The sequence below is a fragment of the Eurosta solidaginis genome, chromosome 5, assembly GCF_040869045.1.
Source record: "Eurosta solidaginis isolate ZX-2024a chromosome 5, ASM4086904v1, whole genome shotgun sequence".
NCBI lineage: Eukaryota > Metazoa > Arthropoda > Insecta > Diptera > Tephritidae > Eurosta > Eurosta solidaginis.
Window position 1 is genome coordinate 228,800,910 of NC_090323.1, and position 23,687 is coordinate 228,824,596.

At 40.7% G+C, this 23,687-nt stretch overlaps 1 protein-coding gene across 1 annotated transcript in view; it reads right to left on the reverse strand.

The window, feature by feature from the left end:
• Positions 1–23,687, reverse strand: part of LOC137252694 (uncharacterized) — a 286,535-nt gene that overhangs the window by 92,338 nt on the left and 170,510 nt on the right. Inside the window, exon 4 of the mRNA XM_067788741.1 lies at positions 1,337–2,208. Coding sequence (XP_067644842.1) covers positions 1,337–1,970 — 634 coding nt within the window. The 5' untranslated portion in view covers positions 1,971–2,208. The remainder of the gene's footprint in view (positions 1–1,336; positions 2,209–23,687) is intronic.

Consider the following 23,687-nt stretch of genomic DNA (forward strand, 5'->3'; position numbering starts at 1 on the left):
CCTTTTTAGCTAGTTCATCCGCTTTTTCATTCCCATCTATTCCCATATGCCCTGGGACCCAATATAGATGTATGCTTCTCCCTGTCCCGATTATCTCCACAGACTGCTTACACTCTAACACGCATTAAGATGCTGTGCTATGCGAGATTGTTGCCTTAATTGCTGCTTGACTGTCAATATAAAAGTTAGCGCGGTTGCAGCTTAAGCTATTCTTTTCCAGGGGTTCTACTGCTTTGGTTACGGCTAATATTTCCGCTTGGAAAACGCTACAGTAATCCGGTAACCTGTAGGATCTGCTTATTACCGGATCAGCACAGTATACCGCAGCCCCTACTCCTTCCACTACTTTGGAACCATCTGTGTACACATGTATCGCCTCGTCCGCCATTTGCGCACCATTGCGCAAACCGTCCACCTCTATTGTGGCCTTACGATCTCCCTCGAAGCGCATATAGGAAATCAGGTAGTCTGTTCGTCTTGTGATTGATGACGCTATACTACTATGGCCATATGGTCGGCGCTCAAACTGCCACGAGGCACCGAGCCTGGTTGCAGTTGTTAATACTATGTTCTTTGCTACCAGGTCTACAGGTGGAATGTGCAGAGGGGAGAACTTTCCCGAAAGTGATTTTAAAATCACCAAAAGTGATTTAAAACTGGCTAATATGATTTATCCCTGGCTTAGCAGAAGTTCTTTTGGACAATCGATCCATCTTGACTTAAAGTTGACAGAGGTCGGTTGAGGATTTGTCTACAAACCAGTTATGAAGCCACTGATCATACGAGAGAAAATTGCAGCAAAGCCCAAGCAGTGAGAAAGCGAGATGGAAGTGAGATTCGATATGGAAGGTCCGGGCGAACTTACACTAGCGTAAATGAGAACCGAATCATTTGCTTTTTAATCTTGATCATCTCTCTTTAGGCCTACTGGACTAGTAGGAGGGCATGTTAGTACCAGAGCATTCCGAATTCATATCTGACCAAGTACTGCCAGCATCGATACCAGCACCCTCTAAAACCTTCGAAAAGTTGAAGAAGGAAGAAGTGTAGGATGCTTGCGCTATCAAAATTGTGCCTCTCTGCTATGGTAAATGGCGTTCAATATTACTTTAACTAACATCCTTACGAAAGCCGGTGGGTTCATGCTAATCTTTCAAAGTGTTTTTTGGCACACAAAAATGTGTTCGTAGGGCAAATCAATCAATTATTTTTTCACCGCTTTAATACTCTTTTCACTCTAAGTTTTTCCACAACTTCATCTGGATATTTTTAAATGACTCGTTACTTCTTTACTCAGTTTGATTGATTTGCTCTGCTGGTCTTTTTTATTACTTACGTGCTTTATCAGCTGCCAGAAGCTTTTCAGCGAGCTCCGCTCGAGCTTTAGAGCCATCTCCATTGCCACCACGTTTACCATGTCCCGGTTGTTGTTGACGTTGTCTGCCTTTACCATTACCATTACCGTTGCTATGGTGAGAGTGATGTTGTTGTTGTTCTTGTTGCTGTTGCGTTTGGCTGCCAATCGTTGCTGAATATTTTTTATCTTGTTTACGTCCACCATTTTTGTTAGCATCACCATTTTTATTACGCTTGCCTCCCACACCCGCTCCACCACCACCACTACCACCAACAGTAGCAGTTGCTGCATCAATGTTTGTTGCGCTGTCATCAGTTCCCTCAGCATTGGCACCACGCGTTGCGCGCCGCACAAATACATCACCCGACTCCAGTGCCATTACCAATTTGGCATTTGCCAATTCAGCAGCCGTTGCACTGTGTAGGGAATTAGAATGAGAACGCTTTACTTTACCGCCAAACGTTTTGACATTTCGTTGGCGTTGGTGGAAATCATGGTCACCAGTAGCGGCAGCAGTTGCCGCAGAGTTGTGTGAACCTTTTAGTCCATAAATCAATGTCGGTTGGCAGACTAATGCTACTAACAAAAGTACGCAAACCATTAGGAGATTCATTTTAATAAAGAGTTGTTGTTTAGATTGGTATTGTTGTTGTTGCTGTCTTTGTCGCTGTTGTTCGGCCTCTAAGGGTGTTGGTTTTCTGGACTTTGAGGCACTAGTAGAGCTACTACTAGCCCGAATCCCAGTGCGAGTATTGCGGCTTTTTGTTTTCGTTGTCCAACGCCGTTGTTGTTGTTGTAACTGTCTATTAGTATGTAGACTTGATGGTGAACTATTAGCCAGAAAAAAATCTCTGTAATGACAAACCAAAAAGAATAAGAACAAAAAGGTTAGTGAAAAAGCAATTCATACATAGAGTGAGCTATTGGGATACATGTGAAAAGTCTAATAAATATGGATCGCATATCGTTAGCTTAATGTGAAAATGTGCTAAGTCAACTTTTACGAATTTTACAGGAGACGAAAAAAAATGAATAACTTTTGAAATAACCTTTTTTTCAAAACTGTGAATGAGGATACCTTTATTCCAATGCTTTTGAGTGTACAAGCTATGAAAAAGATAAATAAAAATCACGTATGCCAACCCAGCAGCTATTTTATGCAATTTCCGCACTCATAACAAATTTTTTCTCCTGACTTAGCACTTTTTACCCAATATGTTTCCCCTTCACTCCTCACCTTTAATGATTGAAATAAAACACTAAAACTATATATTTCACAAAAAATACTGTTTATTTGTCAAACTATTTCTAACGGTTCTGATCTGGACTCTTTTGCCAGATGGTGCGCAGACAATAACTTATTTTTAAATTCACAAAAATGCTGTGTTGTGTCTTATTCCATAAAGACAACTGCCACATACTTTATCTACAAACTAAATGCTAAATCTCTTAATCGTTGTCAAGAGACAAAAGACTTGGGTGTAATTTTTGACTCCAAACTCTCTTTTTCTAGTCACATTGACTCCGTTGTTTCAAAATTTGTTGCAATGGTTGGGTTCAGTAGATGTAAAACCAGTGACTTTAAGGACCCTATGACGTTGAAGGCACTTTATATATCATGTATATTGGAACGATTTTCCGTCATCCCTTGTCAAATTTGGTCGACATTGATGATGGCACAACGCCGAAACCGGTTTGTCTCAAAACCACATTTGACAAGGGATGACGGAAAATCGTTCCAATATACATCATTTATCGACCTTGTCGGAAAATCAACCAAACAAGATAAGTCACTTTATATATCCTTGGTCAGAAGTCGGGTTGAATATTGCTCAATAATATGGAATCCTTTCTATGAATCTAACTCCTATAAAATTGAGAAAGTTCCAAAAATTTTTACAAAATTGCTTTACGTATGCTTGACTGGCCAGACGGCCTCCCATCATATACCAACAGGTGCAAATTGGTGTTCAGGCTTTGCACGATAGAACAACTTGAATCTCACTCATGCTTGCCTATAATGTAATAAACGTTAGCACGAATTGCTCTGATTTATCTAATTTGTTCATTCCATATATTCCACTGCGTGATCTTCGGCAAAATAGATTATTTATCTAAATAACTAATAAAACGAATTATGCTATGAATGAACCTATAACTAGGACTATACATCTAGCAAATCGATTCAGTAGTATTCTTTATTTTAATAACAGCTTCTATAAGTTTAAGCTTGAATTGTTTTCTATTTTTAAATAGTCTGTAACGAAGCATGTAGTTATCGACATGTAACAATTGAAGTAGATTATGGTCAGAGCAAAGCATTTATCGAACACCGAAGGTATGTCTCAGTTGGGTGAATCCAATCTCAAGGGTTTCCCAGCGCAATATATAGCTTCCCCAACCCAATTGCCAACCTTACCTACCCGTGGCGAATTCTGTTTTATTGACAGCCGAGACTCTGGCGACCCCAAGTTCCTCATGGAACTAGGGGGTGAGGAGGACGGGATGGCCTAGAAGGTTTAATGTGGTCATATAAAGCGTTCCCGAGATGGTCGGACTAGTACCTTAAAAGTGCTTTGTTACCTGAACGTATCGGATCTATATGCGGCAAAGGACCATCAACATCGGCCCAAAGCCTTCGGGAGCGTCGTTATCGATAATACAACAACAACAACAAAGCATGTACTTTTAGACTGAATGAATTAAATAAGTAAATAAAATTCGCACACAAAGAAAATACTTGTAATTGAGATTGATATTATTGACTGGCTGACTTAGCACATTTTTTTTAACAGTTGACGACTTAGCACATTTATACATCATTGCCCACAGCACGTAAAAATTAAAAAGTAAAATATTTTTTTCTTGCGATCGATGTATTTTGAATTCAGTTTTAAAACTGCATTAAAATACAATTTTTCAAAAAAAGTGACTTAGCACATTTTCATATTAAGCTAACGATATATTTTTTATGTATTGAAGTCGCATAAGATGCGCATTTTCCAGCGAACACACGAAAGAAATTCCGGGATCAATGCTTGTCTTCTTCTTCTTCTTTTTGAAGAGATAAATAAAATATCCGGCAAAGGGGTAGTCTGCTGGATGCTGACCTGGTACGTTCCTGATAATTAAAATACAATTTTTCAAAAAAAGTGACTTAGCACATTTTCATATTAAGCTAACGATATATTTTTTATGTATTGAAGTCGCATAAGATGCGCATTTTCCAGCGAACACACGAAAGAAATTCCGGGATCAATGCTTGTCTTCTTCTTCTTCTTTTTGAAGAGATAAATAAAATATCCGGCAAAGGGGTAGTCTGCTGGATGCTGACCTGGTACGTTCCTGATAGGTACTAGCACAACCATCACGGACTAGGTTTGATATGATCATGTTAACTCCTCTAGGACATCCAACCCCTGCTGCTGTGCGAAGAGGTCGCCAGAGCCTTTTCGGCGAAATAAACAGAATTCGCCAGGGGTAAGTGGGGTTGACAAAAGGAGGCCAGAGCTTTTCTTCACTGCAATTTCAGCGGGAGTTGTCGTGTTGGAACAACAAGACCACAGGACACTCTAGTATACTAAACAAATACAGTTTTCTTCCTCCTAGCACGGATCGCTGTGCCACCACAACAGTTGCGGAAACCAACTTTAAGATAAAAATTCCCAGTAGGGATGACTGGACGGAGTCGGATAGGTGCCTTGCTATTGACAGTAGAATTTCCATATACACGGACGGCCCTAAGCTAAACGACTCTACAGTTGGAGGTGGAGTATACTCAAGGGACCTTGACCTTCAGCTCTCCTTCAGACTACCCGACCACTGCAGTGTATTCCAGGCAGTAGTTTCGGCCATCATGGCCGCAGTTCGAATAGGGACACAAAATGTCGGTAAAGAAACCTTTATTTTCAGCGACAGCCCGGCTGCCATAAAATCTTTTGGCTCGTACTCGTTCAATTCTGAGCCAGCACTAAACAGTCGCCGATCTCTCTAAGAGATGGCCCAGCAGAATCGTGTACACCTCACATCGGTCCCTGGACATAGATATCGAGGGAAACTGCATTGTAGATGAACTCGCTAAACTGGGTACAACCAGGCAAAGAACAATTTGGTATGCCCCTATCCACATGCAAGCTTATGTTAAAGAACATATCTACCGCCAAGCCAACGAAAGATGGCTACAAACACCGTGGTGTCGAACATCGAAGAAACCTGGCCAAAATGGGATCTTAAAGATCCTGTCACGTGTACAACCTAAGTAGGGGTTCAATTACCACACCTGTGGGAGCATTAACTGGGCATTGCTTATAGTTAGGCATGCAGAAGGGTTAGGAGCACCTTAACGTCGATGCTGCAGGAGTTGTAAAGGGGATGAGGAGGAGGAAACTGTTGTTTACCTCATCTGCAACTGGCCGGCACTAAGTGGCCCGTCGCAGCGCTTTCTGGGTGCTCAATTTCTAGATAATCTAAGCCAGGTTGTGGCACATGATGTCAATGACCTGGTAGCTTTTATCAGGTCCTCAAAATGGTTCGAAGAGGAAAGGTAATGATGTATTTTCGTGGTATTACTACGTGCCTAATATCACTGGCCTAAGTGTGCCCTCGGGCAGCCACCTTAACCTAACCTAATTTCAGCAGTAATTAGCGTTATGAAAGTTAGCCTCTAGTGAGGCGACGGTAATATATTGCTGGCTTGAGCACATAGGCCCCAATGTGATAAAACAAATCGCCATCCCGTCTCTAAGGCTAGGTCCCCGCCGAAACAAGACGCACAGGATTCGGCCTGATAGTGAGGCCAAAGAGCTTCATATTAAATAGCACAATGAAATGCTGAAAACAAATGAAATGCGCGCTTAATTACTTCAAAAGTAGAGCAGTGAAGAAAAACATGTGCGAGGATCAATAACGAGGCACTCGGTTACTTAAATATCACCTTTCCGCAGAAATTAGTTAAACTGGGTTACGAGCCACATAGTTTTCCCATTGCGTGCTATAAGTGTGGAGACAAGAAAACTTTTTCCAAGCAGGGCTTTTTCTTGGCAGTGGTTAGGGAAAGCCACCGCAATTATTTCAGAAATTTTGTTTGATGGGTAAAATAAGATGTAAGAGTAAGCGTAGGTGTAGTTTTTGTGAGTGGGGGCTATGTGGGATAAATGTTCGTATAAAGTAAATTTAGGAGGCAGTGAGTAGTATTGGTATATGTATGGGATAATTGTGCGTGGTAGAGTTAACATGGGCGAAATCATGCAGCAACTCGAGGCAAACATTTCACCTACATACAATAGATTTACTTGTATTGCAAAAAAGTGACCCTCATGCTGCACACTTCAATTTTATCTTTTGAATCAGGTCAGTTAGCGCTCTGCAAAATGGCTGAATTTTCATAGGAAAATATTTTCTAAAGGAATACACAAACTTCCGAGACAGAAGAGAACAACGAAAAAGGTTACATTATTTTCAGAAAAGAAAACGCCATAAATTAAAAATTCAAAAATACATAATTTTTGTGCGTGCAAATGCTCGAACATATGTATACATACCCCACTGTTTTATTGGAAATAAGACTCAGAGAAAACATAAGCAAATGCGTGATATTATTACTTTTTGTACAAAAAAAAAAGAATGAATTAAACAAAATAAAAAATAAAAAATTAAATATTTAAGAAATTCAGATCAAATAAAAAACAAAAATAAATAAAATAAAATGGTACAAAATAAAAAAAAAAAATGAAAAATAGTAAAATTGAATAAAACAAAAAAATAAAATTAAATAAAAAATAAAATAAGTTAAAAAAAATTATATAATAAAATAAAAGAAAATAACACAAAAAAAATTTATCAAATAAAAAAAATTAAATTAAATAATTAAAATAAAAAAAATTGAATTGAATAAAATAAAGTACAATAAAACAAAAAATAAAAAAAAATAAAGCAAAACAAAATAAAATAAAATAAATTAAAATAATATAAAATAAAATAAAATAAAATAGAATAACATAAGATAAAATAAAATAAAATAAAGCAAAGTAAAATTAAACAATAAAAAATAAAATGAAATAAAATAAAATAAAATGAAATGAAATTAAATAATATTAAATTAAATTAAATGTTACACTGAAAGAAATGGTGCTAGTAAAGTCAACAAATAGGTTCTGTTGTTCTTGACTTAACGGAGATTCGATGAAATTGATCGAATTATGGTTAATTCGACCGAGTTCTTTGTCAAGCGAACAAATTAGTTAAGTCCTTTCAACAGAAGAGAAATTTGTCGCTCTTAAGTTAACAAAATTCTGTAAAATTGACAGATTCCTAATAAATCTGACTGATGTTTATGTTAACACAACTGATCTCACTGGTCATTTCAACAGCGATCAACAGTCAATACATGAGCAAATTTCAAAGAAAATTTTACGCTCACCGCGCTCTCTACTCTGTACTTATGACGATGGTGCCACTTGTTAAAAAAAAACACCAAATAAGAAAACCACCAAATCGGAAGAACACACAAAATGGGAGAACAATAAAAAACTAGTTTTTCAGTTATCAATACAAAACGAAAAACCCTTTTTTGAATTTACTGTGCAGAAAATTATGAGATACCGGGACACCTATTTATCGGGTACAACTCTTGTTGCAGAAGTTTTGTTTGAACGAACAGGAATTTTCCGAAGTTAGTGTCTAACATTTTGTTCAAGTGTTTACGAAATTTCACTCACGCGAACGAATCTAATAAGATAATAAATAATATCCTTTTTTAATGTTGATGTTTCCGACAACATAAAATTTTATGTTGCTTTGGAATCGTTTCAACTTAAATTGTTACGAAAATTAAACTTGCCGAATTACATGTAAAGTTATTCCAGTGGTGAATTACCTTCCTGCGATTTGATTCTTTATTTTTCTATTACTTACAAGTTCTCTATTTAAAATGTTATGTCAAACATTTATACTACAAATTTTGTTCGAAACAATCAAGTGTGGCAACTACATGCGAGAGAAGAAATTGAGAATGAGCAGAGCTGCAACCGAAAGAATTGAGAATCAGTTTTGTGACTACTATTTTAATTTCTACTTGCAAAGCGAAGTTCAAAACTATAAATTAAATAAATTATAAAATATAAAATTTTGTGAAAGTGCGTTTAATAAACCAAAATATTAAAGTGTATAAGTGCGTACATATGTATGTATATGGCAACATAGATACTTTCGTACAAAGCTGTCGCAACAACTTTATTTGTTCATTTTACTACTAAAACGGTCAATTACGAATCAACGATTTGTGCGCAGTTGATTCAACATCTTGTTGCGATGGATAAAATTGACAGAAATTTCGGTTGAATTGACCCGTATTTCGGTTGATTTTACCAGTCTTTTTCTTTCAGTGTATGAAGAGATTTTAGAAATGGCGATTTTTTCCATAAATAAAATACCACCTCTAGGGTGTCATCTCTAAATGTAAGCACCAAATAAAAGAGAAACGTGAAAATTTGACAGCTAATAATCTTGTTCCTAGGTATAGAACATATGTGAATGGCGAAATAAACTATTGCTAATTATTTGCAGCCACTAATTATCGGCGGCCACCGTGGTGTGATGGTAGCGTGCTCCACCTACCACACCGTATGCCCTGGGTTCGCATCCCGGGCAAAGCAACATCAAAATTTTAGGAATAAGGTTTTTTAATTAGAAGAAAATTTTTCTAAGCGCGGTCGCCCCTCGGCAGTGTTTTGCAAGCGCTCCGGGTGTATTTCTGCCATGAAAAGCTCTCAGTGAAAACTCATCTGCCTTGCAGATGCCGTTCGGAGCCGGCATAAAACATGTAGTTCCGTCCGGCCAATTTGTAGGGAAAATCAAGAGGAGCACGACGCAAATTGGAAGAGAAGCTCGGCCTTAGATCTCTTCGGAGGTTATCGCGCCTTACATTTATTTATTATTTTTTTAATTATTTGAAGATTCGTGCAGGTGTAAACGTGGTCTTAGTTATTTGCCCTGAATTTTCTAATTTAAATGTTTAGAGCAAACTCCTTTCTTGATAACCAAGTAACATAGAGACTCAAATGATTCGAATTATTAATTAGAACACATTAGGAGACCTTAGTAGAGCAGAGCGTGGAGTTGACAATGTCTTACGTTTCACTATCCAGTATGCTATTAAGCGATTCGCACGTATCGAGCAGAAAGGCGGCCGCCGTTCTCTGCCTACCACGCCGAAGACCCTGGGTTCACACCCGGGATATAGCAACATCAAACGTTTAGAAATAAGTTTTTTTAGTTAGAAGAAAGTTTTTCTAAGCGGGGTCGCCCCTCGACAGTGATTTGGCAAGCACTACGAGTGTACATCTGCATGAAAAGCTTCTCCATGAAAACAAATCTGCCTTTCAGATGCCGTTCGGTCGGCGTAAAACATGTAGGTCCCATTCAGCCAACTTGTAGGAAAAAATAAAATAGAGCACGACGAAAACTGGTGGGGAAGCTCTGCCTAAAATCTCATTGAGGATATCGCGCCATAAATTTTTTTTATTATTTCTGTTTTAAAGTGAAAAAATGCTAAAACTGTAGCACATTTAAAAGAGGGAAACATGTGGCATATGCTACTAAGCGATTTTTCGACAGCAGCTGGCACACGAATCGAGTAAAAATGCATCACTAGCTTTTTGTACTTCATCAAAGTTTTTGTTGTAGTCATGTGCGCTATAATTTAAGCAACGAACCTCTAACGCATAACAGTGAATTTCATGAAATCGTGTATAGCAAATAAAGCAGTTGAATAACCGATATCAACTTTTTTTCGTTTCAACAAGAAGGGGGGGAGGGGGGCGAGTTGTTGAAAAAGTCTGGTCTGGGAACAAAAACTTAAATATTTGTATGATGCGCTGCTTTTCGAGTTTTATGTAGTGCATATGAAGGTTCGGCGGTGAAGAGGGAAAACATATGGTTAACGAAAATAAGGGCAGTAAAATGAGACAACCAGAAATTCGGTAAAGAGAGGGACTTCGATCAAATTCTGAGGGATGGAATAGTATGGTACAGACCAATTTTGTCCGAAGAATGTTTCTTGAACACTTCGGGGCGGCTCGAATCGAGCTCAGATCAATAGGCCGATAAAACGAAAACGAAATTGTTAATATATCCCAGAGCACGAGGAAAAAGTGTCACTAAACATAACACTACAGCATCATTGCCATAAGAAAAAGCCCAATATTCACATCGGTTCTTTAACAGATGTCACAGCACTTTGACAATGAATTGGAAAGAAACAGAATAGAAGTAGAAATTATGAAGTCGAACAAAAACAGTTGTGATATTGTTAGAGAAGCGTCGCCTATATATTGCCGATGATGTTTATGAGCTCCAGCATAGGTATCTTGTTTTATTTTATTTCATTAGATTTTATTTTATCTGATTTTATTTGATTTTACTTTATTTTATTTAATTTTTTTAATTTCATTTAATTTTATTCTATTTTATTTGTTTAATTGATTTTATTTTAGTTTATTTATTTTATTTTATATTATTTTATTTTATTGTTTTTTATTTTATTTTATTTAATTTAATTTAATTTAATTTAATTTATTTTAATTTAAATTAATTTAATTTAATTTAATTTTATTATTTATTTTTATATTAATTTACTCTATTTTATTTCATATTTTTTAATTTTACTTAATTTTATTAATTTTAGTTAATTTTTTATTTTATTTTATATTATTTTATGTTATATTATTTTATTTTATTATTTTTTATTTATTTTATGTTGTTTTGCTTTATTTTATTTTATTCTATCTTATTTAATTTAATTTTATTTTACCTAGTTTAAATTTTTTATATTTTATTTGTTTAATTTATTAATTTAAATTAATTTAAATTTAATTTTTTTTTTATTTTGTTTCATTCTTTTTTATTTTATTTTGTTTTATTTTATTTTATTTTTTTTTTTGAATTTAATTTTATTCTATTTTAATTCATATTTTTTAATTTCACTGAATTTTGTTCTATTGTAACAATTTTTGTTGTTATATCGTCCCACTGATTTATAAGATCTATTTTATTTTATTTTATCTTATTTTATTTTATTTTATTTTATTTTATATGTTTGTATGTTTAATGGTGTTCAATTTTACTTACGATTTTTAAGAATTAATGAGCTTAACAAAGGTAGATATTCAAATAATTCAATTATTATATTGATTTGATTGGGAAAAACTGAAAAGAAATGAAACATTTACTGGCATATTACGATGGTAACATTTCGAAAACCGCCACGTCATCATCGTCAGGCAATTTCGTAATGTTTTTTTTTTTATTTTAACAGGTTTCACCGGGGATCGAACTGCGGTCAAACTTCTCAAATCACAATCGCCTAACCATTGGGCTATTGTGTTGTATTTGTTTTCTTGGCTTATGTCGGTTTTATCCCTTTTTTCACTTTTTCCCAATAAAATCAAAATAATAATTGAATAACAATTATTATGTACCGGTGTTAGCTCATTAATTCTTATAAATCTTATTTTATTTTGTTTTGTTTTATTCATCTTATCTTATTTAATGCAATGTAATTTAATTAAATTTAATTTAATTTTATAAAATTTATTTTATTAATTTTTTTATATTTTATTTTATTTTACTTTATTGAATTTCAGTTTATTTTATTTCATTTTAGAGATTTATATTTATATGTAGGTGACTTGTTTGCTGTCCAAATTCGGTCATATTAACTCTAACTCATACCATGTTCACATGTTGCTCTACAGAATAGCAACTACCACACACTAGACCTACACATTACTCCATACAGTATACGAATACGCCACACTACGCTTGCATTTACATTTTTCATATATCCCATATAGCATACCACTTATAAAGATTACGCTTACGCTTACATTCAGGATTCCTCCATACCGTGAGCAAAGATGTTCACACTTCAAAAATATCTCAATTTCTAGGATAACTATATGGGCAGATTGAGAGAAGAATTTCTATGATGAAAAATCAATCTCATTTGTTTTTATTTTAAAAGTTGTTATAATCGTTTTTAGGAAAGTTTTTGTTGAGTGTACATATTAAACATTTTACAAATACACATTGTTTTATTTTAATAGCAACTTTAATTGCATTCTCAATGTGGTAAGCAATTATACTTAAATTCCTTAATTACCTATTACTTAAAAAGAGGAATAAAAAAATTGCTATGAAGGTATTTGGCGGCCAAATACATTTTCAGAGTATCCACTTGAATGCTTTTATGCAAATAATTTTTGTGTATCAACTCGAGCACTGAACTAAAAATCATTTTAGCCAAGGCAATATGTACATATGTACAAACATAAGTAGGTAGGTAGATATGTATGTTACTTTGGTATGTGTGTATGTATCCAATATCTTAGCAAACATTATATACTATAAATATATGTTAATATACATAAGTGGTTGGTGCATTCGAAAACCACTAAATATAACTATACGCCTTTGACATTTACGTTTACTTAATATAGGAATACATGGCGTATACGTAATGTTAATTCTCATGGTAAAACTGGAGTAACGAAGCACCTGGATTATACGAAATAAATTGCGGTTTGCGATTACAGTGTGACAGCGACGTATGTATTATTGTTTTTGTCAAGGAAAGGAAAGGAAAGAGAAGGGAAGGGTTGAAAGCAAGGAAAAGGAAAGGAAGGGAAAGGAAAGGAAAGGAAAGGAAATAAACTAAAATAAAATAAAAGAAAAGGAAAGAGAAAAAAGAAAAGAAAAGAAAAGAAAAGAAAGGAAAAGAAAAGAAACGAAGAAAAGGAAAGGAAACGAGTGGAAACATAGGTAAGGCACGGAAAAGTTTGTGTATTTTTTTTTATTTACGAGGTATAGAATTTGATATCGATAACATTAATTATCGAAAAGTTATTGGTTTATTGGCGGCCACCGTGGTGTGATGGTAGGGCGCTCCGCCTACCACACCGTATGCGATGGGTTCACACCCCGTGCAAAGCAACATCGCAATTTTAGAAATAAGGTTTTTCAATTAGAAGAAAAAATTTTTAAGCGGGGTCGCCCCTCGGCAGTGTTTGGCAAGCGCTCCGAGCATATTTATGCCATGAAAAGCTCTCAGTGAAACCTCATATGTCTTGCAGATGCCGTTCGGAGTCGGGATAAAACATGTAGGTTCCGCCCGGCCAATTTGTAGGGAAAATCAAGAGGAGCACGGCGCAAATTGGAAGAGAAGCTCGGCCTTAGATCTCTTCGGAGGTTATCGCGGCTTATATTTATTTATTTTTTTATTTTCTTGGTTTATTATCGAAAATAAAATATATCGATTATTTATTTGAAAAATTATTGTTTCGCTATTGAAAAGTAATCGATTTTTTCCCGAAAAGTTATAGAAAACTTATCTTAGACACTGATATGCTATCAAAAGATTGTCGAAGTTCAACGATCTCTTAACGAAAATGTATCCTTTGTGTTAGCGTTAAATGCGGGTTGCGGGTTGTAAGTTTTACTTACGCGAGGATTATAGCCGATTATAAAAGAACACTTCCACTTGTTTTTCTTTGTTTAATTACTATAAGCTAAACGGAAGTAGCCATTGACAGCTGACGGTCAATGCTGCCAATGCCACTAATTGACGTTTGATATCTAATATATATATTATAAATGGGAAAGTTTGGATGTTAAGATGTTTGGATGTTTGGATGTTTGGATGTTTAGATGTTTGGATGTTTGGATGTTTGGATGTTTGGATGTTTGTCCAGACGTTTGTCTTTGTGACTCAATAACGCAAGAACGGCTGGACCGATTTGGATGAAATTTTGCACACATATAGCCAATAGTCTAGAAGGATCTACTAGCTATATATTTTTGAAAAGGGGCGTGGTCCCCGCCCCCTAGGAACAGTTATAATTTAATTATTATATTTTTTCGTCTTTGCGACTGAATCACGCCAGAATGGCTACACGGATTTTGATGAAATTTGGGACACAGACAGTAGTCTACTAGCGAAATTTTTTTCGAACATGGAAAGAGGGGTGGGGGTCCCACGACCCTTCGAGAAATTATTTTTCATAATTTTTACACATTATAACTTTACGTATACTGGCCTTTACCAATATCACAGACTCAAGGGGTCAAATAAGTCGAGGGCTTACAAAGTAAGCAGTGACACCCTCCGCCCGCCCCCCCTTTATCACCCCCTCTGGTGTAAAATCCATAAATTGTTATAACTCAAACTAAATTTTCTCCTAAATCAATAGTTTTTGGTATCTGGTACATACAGAACGAGATCTAGACAATTTTGGAGGAACGATCAGTGGTCCTCTCCTCTACTCCCGCCATCCGCCCTCCATCAATTGTTTTTATTAGCACGCTTTTATTAGCTTTACCTGTATGTTTCTATCTAACTTTTTATTCGCTCCAATGCGCCTGCTGCCTTATTAACATGGTTTTATAATTAGCTTCACCTTATTTGTAATCCCGTAAGGATCATATCGAGACCCTTCCGGGATCATTTCTGGATGGTTTTCGGGATCGGTCCGGGATTACGCCGGGGTAATTTCGGGACTTTTTCGGGACTATTTCGGGATCATTTTGGGACCCTTCCGGGATCATTTCTGTATAGTTTACGAGATCCGTCCGGGATCCCGTCGGGGTTATTTTGGAATATTTTCGGGACTATTCCGGAATCATTTCGGGACTATTTCGCGATCATTTGGGGACCCTTCCGGCATCATTTCTGGATGGTTTTCGGGATCCGTGCGGGATCTAGTCGGGGTCATATGGGGACTTTTTCGGGATCATTTGAGGGCTCTTCCGGCATCATTTCTGGATGGTTTTCGGGATCCGTCCAGGATATCGTCGGGGTCATTTGGGGACTTTTTCGGGATCATTTGGGGGCTCTTCCGGCATCATTTCTGGATGGTTTTCGGGATCCGTCCGGGATCTCGTCGGGGTCATTTGGGGACTTTTTCGGGATCATTTTGGGGCTCATCCGGCATCATTTCTGGATGGTTTTCGGGATCCGTCCGGGACCCCGTCGGGGTCATTTCAGGACTTTTTCGCGACTAATACGGGATCATTTGGGAACCCTTTCGGCATCATTTCTGGATGGTTTTCGGGATCCGTCCGGGATCCCGTCGGGGTCATTTCGGGATTTTTTCGCGACTAATACGGGATCATTTGGGAACCCTTTCGGCATCATTTCTGGATGGTTTTCGGGATCCGTCCGGGATCCCATTAGGGTAATTTCGGGACTATTAGGGGATCATTTGGGAACCTTTCCGGCATCATTTCTGGATAATTTTCGGGATCCGTCCGGGATGCCGACGAGGTCATTTCGGGACTATTTCGGGATCATTTGGGATACCTACCGGCATCATTTCTGGATGGTTTTTGGGATTCGTCCGGGATCCCGTCGTGGTCCTTTCGGGACTTTTTTTCGACTAATACGGGATCATTTGCGGACCCTTTCGGCATCATTTCCGGATAGTTGTCGGGATCCCGTCACGGTCATTTCGGGACTTTTAGGGGATCATTTGAGGACCTTTCCGGCATCATTTCTGTATTGTTTTCGGAATCCTTTCGGGATCCCGTCAGGGTCATTTTGGGAATTTTTTGGGGCTAATACGGGATCATTTGGGGATCCTCTAGGGGTCGTTTCGTGACTTTTTCTGTTTTATTTCGGGATCATTTGGGGACCCTTCCGGCATAATTTCTTGATGGTTTGCCGGATCCATCAGGGTCATTTCGGGACCATTTTGTGATCATTTGGGGACCCTTCCCAGATCATTTCTGGATCCGTCCGGGATGCCGTAGGAGCCATTTCGGGATTTTTTGTTACTTTTCCGGGATAGTTTTTGGACCCTTCCGGGATCATTTCTGGATCTGTGCGGGATCCCATCTGTGTCATTTCCGGACAATTTCGGGATCATTTTGGGATCCTTCCGGAATCATTTCTGTATGGTTTTCGCGATCCTTCGTTGATTCCCTCGGAGCCATTTCGGAACCTTTTCTGGAGTATGTCGGGGTCATTTGGGGCTCTTCCGGCATCATTTCTGGATGGTTTTCGGGATCCGTGCGGGATCTCGTCGGGGTCATTTGGGGACTTTTTCGGGATCATTTGGGGGCTCTTCCGGCATCATTTCTGGATGGTTTTCGGGATCCGTCCGGGATATCGTCGGGGTCATTTGGGGACTTTTTCGGGATCATTTGGTGGCTCTTCCGGCATCATTTCTGGATGGTTTTCGGGATCCGTCCGGGATCCCATCAGGATAATTTCGGGACTATTAGGGGATCATTTGTGGACCTTTCCGGCATCATTTCTGGATAATTTTCGGTATCTGTCTGGGATGCCGACGAGGTCATTTCGGGATTATTTCGGGATCATTTGGGATACCTACCGGCATCATTTCTGGATGGTTTTTGGGATTCGTCCGGGATCCCGTCGGGGTCATTTCGGGACTTTTTCTCGACTAATACGGGATCATTTGCGGACCCTTTCGGCATAACTTCTGGATAGTTGTCGGGATCCGTTCGGGATCCCGTCACGGTCATTTCGGAACTATTAGGGGATCATTTGAGGACCTTCCCGGCATCATTCATTCTGGATAGTTTTTGGAATCCTTTCGGGATCATTTAAGGATGGCTTTCAGGATTCGTCCGGGAACCCGTCAGGGTAATTTCTGGACTTTTCCGAGACTATTTCGGGATCATTTTGGGACCTTCCCAAGATCATTTCTGGATGGATTTCGGGATTTGTCCGGGATGCCCTCAGGGTCATTTTGGGACTATTAGGTGAGCATTTGAGAACCGTTCCGGCATCACTTCTGGATGGTTTTCGGTATCCGTTCAGATTCCCGTCGGAATAATTGCGGGACTTTTTCGGGATCATTGGGGTCCCTTCCAAAATCATTTCTGGATGGTTTTTGGGATTCGTCCGGCATCCCGTCGGGGTCATTTCGGGACTTTTTCTCGACTAATACGGGATCATTTGCGGGCCCTTTCGGTATCATTTCTGGATAGTTGTCGGGATCCGTTCGGGATCCCGTCAGGGTCTTTTCGGAACTATTGGGAGATCATTTGAGGACCTTTCCGGCATCATTTCTGGTTAGTTTTCGGGATCCTTTCCGGGTCCCATCAGGGTCATTTCGGGACTTTTTCGGCATCATTTAAGATTGGTTTTCAGGATTCGTCCGGTATCCGTCAGGGTAATTTCTGAACTTTTCCCAGACTATTTCGGGATAATTTTGGGACCCTCCCAAGATCATTTCTGGATGGATTTCGGGATCTGTCCGGGATGCCGTCAGGGTCATTTTGGGACTATTAGGTGATCATTTGAGGACCTTTTCGGCATCACTTCTGGATGGTTTTCGGTATCCGCTCAGGATCCCGTCGGAATTATTGCGGGACTTTTTCGGGATCATTTGGTGTCAGTTCCGGCATCATTTCTGGCTGGTTTTTGGGATTCGTCCGGCATCCCGTCGGGTTCATTTCGGGACTTTTTCTCGACTAATACGGGATCATTTGCGGGCCCTTTCGGCATCATTTCTAGATAGTTGTCGGGATCCGTTCGGGATCCCGTCAGGGTCTTTTCGGAACTATTAGGTGATCATTTGAGGACATTTCCGGCATCATTTCTGGATAGTTTTCGTGATCCTTTCGGGGTCCAGTCAGGGTCATTTCGGGACTTTTTCGGGATCATTTAGAGATGGCTTTCAGGATTCGTCCGGGAACCCGTCAGGGTAATTTCTGAACTTTTCCGAGACTATTTCGGGATAATTTTGGGACCTTCCCAAGATCATTTCTGGATGGATTTTGGGATCAGTCCGGGATGCCGTCAGGGTCATTTTGGTATTAGGTGATCATTTGAGGACCTTTCCGGCATCACTTCTGGATGGTTATCGGTATCCGATCAGGATCCCCTCGGAATCATTGCGGGACTTTTTCGGGATCATTTGGGGTCCCTCCCAAGATCATTTCTGGATGGATTTCGGGATCTGTCCGGGATCCCGTCAGGGTAATTTAGGGGTGCGTTCGAGATCCCGTCAGGGTCATTTCGGGACTTCTTCGGGAATATATCGAGATCATTTCTGGATGGTTTATGGGATCCATCCATGACCCCTTAAGGGTCATTTCGGGACTATTAGGTGATCATTTGAGGACCTTTTCGGCATCACTTCTGGATGATTTTCGGTATCCGTTCGGGATCCCGTCGGAATCAATGCGGGACTTTTACGGAATCATTTGGGATTCCTTCCGGCATCATTTCTGGATGGTTTTCGGGATTTGTCCGGGATCCCGTCGGGCTTATTTCGGGACCTTTTCGGGGCTAATACGGGATCATTTGGGGATCCTCTAGGGGTCGATTCGTGACTTTTTCTGTATTATTTCGGGATCATTTTGGGACCCTTTCGGCATAATTTCTTGATGGTTTGCCGGATCCATCAGGGTCATTTCGGAACCATTTTGGGATCATTTGGGGACCCTTCCGAGATCATTTCTGGATCCGTCCGGGATGCCGTAGGAGCCATTTCGGGATTTTTTGTTACTTTTCCGGGATAGTTTTTGCACCCTTCCGGGATCATTTCTGGATCTGTGCGGGATCCCATCTGGGTCAATTCCGGACTATTTCGGGATCATTTTGGAATCCTTCCGGAATCATTTCTGTATGGTTTTCGCGATCCATCGTGGATCCCCTCGGAGCCATTTCGGAACTTTTTCTGGAGTTAGTCGGGATAATTTAGGGACCCTTCCTGGATATTTTCTGGATGGTTTCTGAGATCCGTCCGGGAGCCCATCAGGGTAATTTCGGAACTTTTTCGGGACTATTTCGGGATCAATTTGGTACCCTTCAGGCATCATTTCTGTGTGGTTATCTGGATAAGTCTAGAATCGTGTCGTTGTCATTTCGGGTTTTTTTGGGACTACTTCGGGAACTTTTGGAAACACTTCCGGGGCGTTTCTGGATGGTTTTCGGGATCCGTCCGCGATAGCGTCGGGGTCATTTCGTGGCTTTTTCTGGATAATTTCGTTATCATTTTGGGATCCTATCAGGTTATCAGCTCATAAAGTTCTTTTTTTTACCCAATTACAAAAATAAAATGCATTAGACAGAAAAAAAAATTTAAACAGATAACTTTATAAGCAGGCTAACGTGAATAGCCCACATATTTCATTTTCTCCTTGCGGACGGGGCCGCGGGTAAAGGCTAGTATATTATAAATGGCAAAGTTTGGATGTGAAGATGTTTGGATGTTTGGATGTTTGGATGTTTGGATGTTTGTCCAGACGTTTGTCTTTGTGACTCAATCACGCAAGAACGGCTGGACCGATTTGGATGAAATTTTGCACACGTATAGCCAATAGTCTAGAAGGATCTACTAACTATATATTTTTGAAAAGGGGCGTGGTCCCCGCCCCCTAGGAACAGTCATAATTTAATTATTATATTTTTTCGTCTTTGCGACTGAATCACGCCAGAATGGCTACACGGATTTTGATGAAATTTATGACACAGACAGTAGTCTACTAGCGAAATTTTTTTCGAATATGGAAAGAGGGGTGGGGGTCCAACGACCCCTTCGAGAAATTATTTTTCAATAATTTTTACACATTATAACTTTACGTATACTGGCCTTCACCAATATCACAGACTCAAGGGGTCAAATAAGTCGAGGGCTTACATAGTAAGCAGTGATACCCTCCGCCCCCCCCCCCCCCTTTATCTTCCCCTCTGGTGTAAAATCTATAAATTGTTATAACTCAATATAAATTTTCTCCTAAATCAATAGTTTTTGGTATCTGGTACATACAGAACGAGATCTAGACAATTTTGGAGGAACGATCAGTGGTCCTCTCCTCTACTCCCGCCATCCGCCCTCCATCAATTGTTTTTATTAGCACGCTTTTATTAGCTTTACCTGTATGTTTCTATGTAACTTTTTATTCACTCCAATGCGCCTGCTGCCTTATTAACATGGTTTTATAATTAGCTTCACCTTATTTGTAATCCCGTAAGGGTCATATCGAGACCCTCCGGGACCATTTCTGGATGGTTTTCGGGATCGGTCCGGGATTACGCCGGGGTAATTTCGGGACTTTTTCGGGACTATTTCGGGATCATTTTGGGACCCTTCCGGGATCATTTCTGTATAGTTTTCGGGATCCGTCCGGGATCCCGTCGGGGTTATTTAGGGACATTTTCGGGACTATTCCGGAATCATTTCGGGACTATTTCGCGATCATTTGGGGACCCTTCCGGCATAATTTCTGGATGGTTTTCGGGATCCGTCCGGGATCCCGTCGGGGTACTTTCGGGATCATTTGCGTACCTTCGAGAGATAAATTCTTGATGGTTTCCGGGATCATTACGGGACTTTTTCGGGGTCAGTTTGGGTCCTTTCCGTAATCATTCCTGGATGGTTTTAGGGATCCGTCCAGGATCCCGTCGGGACCATTTCGGGGCTATTTCGGGATCATTAGGGGTATCTTCCGGCATCATTTCTGGATGGTTTACGGAATCCGTCCGGGATCCCGTCGGTGTCATTTCGGGACCATTTGGGGTCCATTCCGGCATCATTTCGGGATGGTTTTCGGGATCCGTCCGGGATCCTGTCGGTGTCATTTTGGGACTTTTGCGGGATCATTTGGGGTCTCTTCCGGCATCATTTCTGGATGGTTTTCGGGATCCGTCCGGGATCCCGTCGGTGTCATTTCGGGACCATTTGGGGTCCATTCCGGCATCGTTTCTGGATGGTTTTCGGGATCCGTCCGGGATTCTGTCGGGGTCATTTTGCGACTTTTGCGGGATCATTTGGGGTCTCTTCCGGCATCATTTCTGGATGGTTTTCGGGATCCGTCCGGGATCCCGTCGATGTCATTTCGGGACTATTACGGCATCATTTGGGGTACCTTCCGGCATCATTTCTAGATGGTTTTCGGGATCCATCCGGGATCCCGTCGGGGTCATTTCGGAACTTTTTCTCGACTAATACAGGATCATTTGGGGAACCTTTCGGCATCATTTCTGGATGGTTTACGGGATCCGTCCGGGATCCCGTCGGCGTCATTTTGGGACTTTTGGGGGATCATTTGTGGTCTCTTCCGGCATCATTTCTGGATGGTTTACGGGATCTGTCCGGGATCCTGTCGGGGCCATTTTGGGACTTTTGCGGGATAATTTGGGGTCTCTTCCGGCATCATTTCTGGATGGTTTACGGGATCCGTCCGGGATCCTGTCGGGGTCATTTTGGGACTTTTGCGGGATCATTTGGGGTCTCTTCCGGCATCATTTCTGGATGGTTTACGGGATACGTCCGGGATCCTGTCAGGGTCATTTTGGGACCTTTGCGGGATCATTTGGGGCCTCTTCCGGCATCATTTCTGGATGGTTTACGGGATCCGTCCGGGACCCTGTCGGGGTCATTTTTGGACTTTAGCGGGATCATTTGGTGTCTCCTCCGGCATCATTTCTGGATGGTTTACGGGATCCGTCCGGGATCCTGTCGGGGTCATTTTGGGACTTTTGCGGGATCATTTGGGGTCTCTCCCGGCATCATTTCTGGATGGTTTTCGGGATCCGTCCGGGATCCTGTCGGGGTCATTTTGGGACTTTTGCGGGATCATTTGGGGTCTCTTCCGACATCATTTCTGGATGGTTTACGGGATCCGTCCGGGATCCTGTCGGGGTAATTTTGGGACTTTTGCGGGATCATTTGGGGTCTCTTCCGGCATCATTTCTGGATGGTTTACGGGATCCGCCCGGGACCCTGTCGGGGTCATTTTGGGACTTTAGCGGGATCATTTGGGGTCTCCTCCGGCATCATTTCTGAATGGTTTTCGGGATCCATCCGGGATCCCGTCGATGTCATTTCGGGACTATTTCGGCATCATTTGGGGTACCTTCCGGTATCAATTCTAGATGGTTTTCGGGATCCGTCCGGGATCCCGTCGGAGTCATTTCGGAATTTTTTCTCGACTAATACAGGATCATTTGGGGACCCTATCGGCATCATTTCTGGATGGTTTTCGGAATCCGTCCGCGATCCCGTCGGTGTCATTTCGGGACCATTTGGGGTCCATTCCGGCATCATTTCTGGATGGTTTTCGGGATCCGTCCGGGATCCTGTCGGGGTCAATTTGGGACTTTTGCGGGATCATTTGGGGTCTCTTCCGGCATCATTTCTGGATGGTTTACGGGATCCGTCCGGGATCCTGTCGGGGTCATTTTGAGACTTTTGCGGGATCATTTGGGGTCTCTTCCGGCATCATTTCTGTATGGTTTTCGGGATCCGTCCGGGATCCTGTCGGGGTCATTTTGGGACTTTTGCGGGATCATTTGGGGTCTCTTCCGGCATCATTTCTGGATGGTTTACGGGATCCGTCCGGGATCCTGTCGGGATCATTTTGGGCCTTTTGCGGGATCATTTGGGTTCTCTTCCGGCATCATTTCTGGATGGTTTACGGGATCCGTCTGGGATCCTGTCGGAGTCATTTTGGGACTTTTGCGGGATCATTTGGGGTCTCTCCCGGCATCATTTCTGGATGGTTTTCGGGATCCGTCCGGGATCCTGTCGGGGTCATTTTGGGACTTTTGCGGGATCATTTGGGGTCTCTTCCGGCATCATTTCTGGATGGTTTACGAGATCCGTCCGGGATCCTGTCGGGGTCATTTTGGGACTTTTGCGAGATCATTTGGGGTCTCTCCCGGCATCATTTCTGGATGGTTTTCGGGATCCGTCCGGGATCCTGTCGGGGTCATTTTGGGACTTTTGCGGGATCATTTGGGGTCTCTTCCGGCATCATTTCTGGATGGTTTACGAGATCCGTCCGGGATCCTGTCGGGGTCATTTTGGGACTTTTGCGAGATCATTTGGGGTCTCTTCCGGCATCATTTCTGGATGGTTTGCGGGATCCGTCCGGGACCCTGTCGGGGTCATTTTGGGACTTTAGCGGGATCATTTGGGGTCTCTTCCGGCATCATTTCTAGATGGTTTTCGGGATCCGTCCGGGATGCAGTCGATGTCATTTCGGGACTATTTCGGCATCATTTGGGGTACCTTCCGATATCAATTCTAGATGGTTTTCGAGATCCGTCCGGGATCAAGTCGGAGTCATTTCGGAACTTTTTCTCGACTAATACAGGATCATTTGGGGACCCTTTCGGCATCATTTCTGGATAGTTTTAGGGATCCGTTCGGGATCCCGACGGGGTCATATCGGGACCATTTGGGGTACCTACCGGCATCATTTCTGGATGGTTTACGGGATCCGTCCGGGACCCTGTCGGAGTCATTTTGGGACTTTAGCGGGATCATTTGGGGTCTCCTCCGGCATCATTTCTGGA